The 6,267-nt window shown below is 34.5% G+C and overlaps 1 protein-coding gene and 1 non-coding gene across 2 annotated transcripts; both read left to right on the top strand.

The window, feature by feature from the left end:
- Positions 1-2,001: 2,001 nt before the first annotated feature.
- LOC145076947 (Tetratricopeptide repeat (TPR)-like superfamily protein) lies at positions 2,002-3,724 on the top strand. Its single transcript, XM_079022742.1, has one exon. It carries the CDS (start codon positions 2,166-2,168, stop codon positions 3,624-3,626), a length of 1,461 nt encoding a protein of 486 aa, XP_078878868.1. The 5' UTR covers positions 2,002-2,165; the 3' UTR covers positions 3,627-3,724.
- A 348-nt stretch (positions 3,725-4,072) lies between these two features.
- Positions 4,073-4,145, top strand: TRNAA-AGC (transfer RNA alanine (anticodon AGC)). Its single transcript has one exon. It is a non-coding gene; the product is annotated as a tRNA-Ala (tRNA).
- The last annotated feature ends 2,122 nt before the right edge of the window (positions 4,146-6,267 follow it).

The raw sequence follows: 6,267 nt of genomic DNA, 5'->3' as shown, positions 1-6,267 counted from the left end.
GCTCGTGTTCGAGACAACGGAAGCGCATGGCCAATTGGATTGAAGGAAGCGATTTGAACGTTACACTAGCCGTTGAACGGCTAGTTTGTTAAAAAAATCAATTATAAACAATTTATTTACCTATATAAATACAACATTTTTACTCCTTATTTTTTACACCATTCTCTTCTATCTCTATACATAATTTACATACTACATCTTCACAACCAAAAACCATGGATCCCAACCAAAACACCCCTCCAAACTACAGAAATTGCAAACCCGATAATGCTTTTGCGTTAGATACAACACCTCGCCAATTCCCGACTATGGAGTCACCTCAAGGCGGTTTTATCAATCTACTTCAAACCGGTTCCCATATCCAACAAACACCACTTTTCCAACAACAATATCAACCTTTTCCGGCTTTCCAACAACAACAAATGCAACAACAATACCAACAATTCCAACAACGACAACAACTCCAACAACAATCGTCACAACAACAACAACCACCAAGCTCACAACCACCATTTTCACCGGACTTTGTTGCGGAAACGCAACCTTCACCACCACCTCAACCAAAAAAGAAAAAAAGAAAAAAAAAAACCGGCCCGACCCACTACCACCCAAGAAAGGGTCCCATGGACAAAAGAAGAAGAAGAAATGTTAGCGGAGGCATGGGTGGTGGCTTCCGAAGATCCAATTGTAGGAGATAGTCAGCTTTACGGAAGTTTTTGGGAAAAATACGAGCCATTTTTTACGAGTTAATGGGAAGTGAAAATCGAAATGCCGATCAAATTTTGTCGAAATGGCAAGATATTCGACTAAAATGCACCGAGTTTGGAGGAATCTACAACAACCTCCTAAACATACGCAAAAGTGGCTCGAACGATTTTGATGTTTTCAAGGCGGCCATGAACCAATTTGAAAAAACAACGCCAACACGCAAAGTTTTTCCGTATATAAAACCGTGACTAAAATTGAAAGACGCCACAAAATGGAAAGAGCAAACGGAAGGAACTTCCCAACCTTCCGGTTCAAAGTGTTCGAGAAACCCCGATGGAACTTCTCAACAATTGGACGGCCGAACACATATCGACATCAACGACGATCCGATAGATCTTGAAAACGACCAACCTCTTCGTCGGCCCGTTAGAAGAAATAAAGCAAAAAAAAAAGCGGCGTCAACATCTTCGAATTCTAGTGTTATGGATATGTTTGGCGATAAATTTGATCGATATGTTCAACTTCAAGAAACGAAGGCCGAGGTGATAACTCGGATGGAACAAAAAATGATTGAAGCACAATCATCATTTCAAGAGGCACAAGAGACACTCCAAACAAAAAGCGATATGAAAATCTTGAAAATGAAATCGAACGACCTCGAGGGTGAAGACTTGGAACTTTTTCAAGCGATGAAAGAGTCGGTTCGAGCCCGACGTAGGCGTAGGGGGTAGTTTATTTTATTTATGGTTGGAATTTTTAAATTTTTTTAATGTTTTTTTAATTTTTTTTAATTTTATTGTTAGTTTTATTTTTTTTAATTTCAATTAATGTAGTTTTTATTTAATGTAATTTGGTATTTTAATTTAATAGAAAAACTAGTATTAAAAAAATGATTTTAATGTATTTTTGAATTAAATTTAAATAAAAAAAAATTGAGGTGAAATAGTGTGTTAGTGATAGGTATCTCATGCTAGTGGTAGGAGAATGTGGTACTGATACTGCACCCACCACATATATTGTATGTGGTAAGTATATACTTTGACACTAACGCCTTATTCCTGAGTTCTACTTAAGGAGAAAAATGGGAGGATACGGAGGGAAAGTGAGGGGTGGCGAAGGAAAACTGTGTTCCCGAGTTTCATTAATGAAAGGAAAGTGAGGGGAGGGGAAGGATTTTGAAGCCATATTTTCCTTCCAAATTTTCCTCCCAAATTGGACGGATTTGGGAAAAAAGTAAGGGGAAGGAAAATTTCAAGTTTTATTTTCTTTTTCCTCCTAACTCGGGAACACAAGGAACAAGGCGTAAACGAAAGACCACAAAACCAATAACTACAATAACAATGGCAACACAATCAGAAACAACCAGGCCTACTTCCACAAACAGAAAGATCGCTTCATCACTCGGCAATTCATCAATAACTATAATAAAATAATAATGGAAGCTGCACTGTCATAAAATGAGTAGAGGCGGCACGATCAGGGAGGTTGAACGGAAAATCCTCAGCCACCTCCACGGCCGCCGTAGCCGGATACATCTTACCCAAATCCATGCTCACATCCTCCGCCACCACCTCCATCAATCCAACCACATCCTCTCTCACTTCATCTCCGTCTGTGGCTCCCTCCGCAAAATGGATTACGCCCATCTCATCTTTCTCCAAACCCACAACCCCAACATCCTCCTCTACAATTCAATGATCAAAGGTTACTCACTCTCACCACCCTTCCAAACGTCACTTCGCTTATTCTCCACCATGAAGAAACACCGAATTTGGCCTGATGAGTTCACCTTCGCTCCTATACTTAAGTCCTGTTCCAATCTTTCCGATGTTGAATTCGGGCAAACTGTACATTCTCAGGTCGTATCACTTGGATTTCATTGTTTCAGTGCTATTAGAGTCGGAATAGTTGAAATGTATACAAAATTTGGAATATTGGAAGATGCGAAGAAGGTGTTCGATGAAATGCACCACAGAGATGTAATCATTTGGAATTTAATGATTCATGGGTATTGTAAAACAGGAAACATAGATATGGGGTATAACCTCTTTAAACAAATGAAAGAGAGAAACATCGTTTCTTGGAATACAATGTTATCTTCCCTATCAAAAAGTAATCAGGAGTTTGAAGCCATGAAACTTTTCCATGAAATGCGCGACAAAGAATTCGAACCTGATGAGGTAACAATCGTGACAATGCTTCCAGTTTGTGCACGTTTAGGAGAAGACAACATCGGGCAATGGATCCATTCATATGCAAAATCAAATGGATTCTACGAAAATCATGTTTCTGTATGCAATTCACTTATGGATTTCTACTGCAAACGTGGAAATCTTGATTCTGCTTTCATGGTTTTCAATGATATCCCATCAAAAACGGTTGTTTCTTGGAACATCATGATCTCTGGTTTGGCTTTCAATGGGAATGGTGAAAAGGGGTTATCTCTTTTTGATGAAATGATCAAGAACGGATTTAACCCTAACGAATCCACTTTTGTTGGGGTTTTATCATGTTGTGTACATTCAGGGTTGATTCAAAGAGGAAGAGACTTGTTTTCTTCAATGGTGTTGAATCATAAGATTGAGCCAAAGCTTGAGCATTATGGGTGCATGGTTGATCTTCTTGGGCGTGGTGGGTTTGTGAAAGAAGCTTATGGGTTGTTGAAAAGTATGCCAATGAAACCAAATGCTGTTTTATGGGGTGCATTGTTGAGTTCTTGTTGTAATTTTGGTGAGATGGAAGTTGCAGAAGTGGCAATTAAGGAACTTATAACTTTGGAGCCATGGAATTCTGGGAATTATGTTTTGTTGTCGAATTTGTATGCAGAAAGAGGGAAATGGGATGAAGTTGAGAAAGTTAGAGTGTTGATGATGGATAATAAGATTGAGAAAGCACCAGGACAAAGTATGGTTAGGTAATTTAAGTGGAATGTAGTTTACAAAAGGGAAATTAATACCAAGTAAATTTTAATCGTTTTGCTCTTCTTTCGATATTTTTCTAATGATTGTTTATCCTATTTTCTGAAAATAATGTTGTAATACACTAGCAAACACAAATCTTATACAGGGGGGTGGACGAGGTTTTTAAATTTTACATAGAAAAAAAAAAAAAAAAAAAAAAAAAAAAAAAAAAAAAAAAAACGATTGTTCATATAAGGCATGATAATCCAATTTCCAAATCCAAATTTTATGTTTTTAAATTTGTTTACAAAAATGCTAATAAGGAAACCTGAAAGAAGAAAGCGAATTTGTTTTAAGTGGATCAAATTATTGATCTATTCAAATTGAAACAAATATAAGATTCACTCGATGCCTTTTAAGGTTTCAATAAAGTTTTATATGTGATTTAAGATACTATACAAACAGGGGATGTAGCTCAGATGGTAGAGCGCTCGCTTAGCATGCGAGAGGTACGGGGATCGATACCCCGCATCTCCATTTTTTTTATATTTTTACCATAATGGTCCTTCACCTTCCAAAATTTTATATTTTTTTTTTTTTTTTTTAAATAAAAAATGATGCAATGACCAGTTTTTTTAATTTTTAATCTTGTTCGTCATAATTACAAGCTGAACATACATTATGCGTAATAGTTATAAATGATAAATTCAAAACTGTAAACCCATTTCTATAATTTTGGGTTTAATTATGTAAAACATCAACTAGTTATCCGATTTATTACACTATAATCCAAATTATTTTTTTACAATAAGTCTACTTTCTAAGTTAAGTGATATTTCTAGTTTTATTTTTGTAAGTAAGTTATTGCTATCAAACTAAAGAATTATTTATAGGACATAATATAGATCAAATTCATAGAAAATCAAGTTGGCATATAACAAAACTACAAAAGCCAAAAGGTATCCAGTTTTAGACCATTGTATAAGTCCAACTTTTTTTGGACTCAAACCATGAAAAATAACAACCATAAAAACCATTCTTGCAAGAGTTTTTTTAAATTTAGATGGGTTGATTGATTGGTATTGTAATCCTCATGTTTTACTGTATTTTTTTCCTATCTATTTGTTAGTGTTTTATCAGAATTTCGTTCCCTCCAAAAAACTATACGCATATACATATATGTCGAGGTATGCATACATATAATCTCTCTCTCTCTCTCTCTCTCTCTCTCTCTCTCTCTCTCTCTCTCTCTCTCTCTCTCTCTCTCTCTCTCTCTCTCTCTCTCTCTCTCTCTCTCTCTCTCTCTCTCTCTCTCTCTCTCTCTCTCTCATATACAAAGCATACAATGGAAGTCTAAATATAGTACATTAAACATTCTAGAATACAACATAAAATGTAAATAATACAAAATATCCAAAATATAATCGGATGGCTTGTCGTAAGATCGAACTATGAGTTACTCCCGACCACCTACGTATTGAAACATTTTTCTAAATGAACATGTGTAAGTCTAGCAGCTTAGTATTTATATATATTTTTTAGTAGCGCACAGAAGTATGAGATGCATAAAAGCCATTTCCATCGCAATTGAATTTATAACAATTAAGAGCTTGTAGACATCAAGAGACATCTTGTAGACAGTCGTGTAACTTTTTTACATTCTAAATGTTTGATTGCTTATATAAGCATCAAATAATGATTCATTCGAGGTGTCAAACAATCCTAACACCCGTAGACTACACTAGCTACTCTAATAATGTATCTATTGAAAGAAGTACTAATTCATGTAACAAATACCTGAGTGACATTCAAGATTTTATGGATATAATATATAATATATAAATCGAATATGTAAATATGTTTATGTTAAACACCATTCACACTACACACCACCCCTACTCTTGTTTTTGTATTTTTAAGATTTACATTCTACAAATGGTAGGAATAAATGAAAATAACTCGAACATAGACAGATTAACCATGACTACTTTCACAAAGGAGAAGGTATTTTTATTCAAGAGCTTGAAAAAAAGTTATAGTGTAGTTGAAACCCTATCTATCAACCATATTACATAAACAAAGTATGCAAAATAGCTACATAGATCAACTCATGCTATATTTTCACTAACAAAAATGATGCAATAACCGGTTGTTAATTTGTAATTTTGTTCATCATCATTTAAGTTTGTGTTATAAGCTATAATGACCTATATCCATATAGCTATTATATAACTCATGTTCATATAACATTGTTGGAAAATTTAATCTATGCCTTTCTAAACTTTAAGTATTATGCAAATGTCCTTATAAATTTAAATTTACGTATATATCATTCTAAAGCTATACTATTTACATATATCAAAACTTATATTTTAGACAAAATTGCAAAAATGGTCATGTGGTTAAGTGAAACTTGTCACTTTTATCCAAATAGGTTTGGAATAGTATCATATGTCCAAATGTTTTACTTTCTTACAAGTTTGGTCAAATTTGGTTTGAACCTTTTATAAAGACGATTTTGCCCCTTATTATTTAATTTTCCATTTTTATTACAATAATTAAAAACAATTAAAATTAAAACAAAATCAAAGACCTCTCTCTCTCAAATAAAGAGAAAGCATCATCTTTAATATTTGAATGCTTCTGGTACTACCATCTT

This window comes from Lactuca serriola, chromosome 9 (assembly GCF_051521515.1).
Source record: "Lactuca serriola cultivar US96UC23 chromosome 9, Lser_US96UC23_V15, whole genome shotgun sequence".
Lineage (NCBI taxonomy): Eukaryota > Viridiplantae > Streptophyta > Magnoliopsida > Asterales > Asteraceae > Lactuca > Lactuca serriola.
This window is presented reverse-complemented; position numbering and strand designations above follow the sequence as displayed.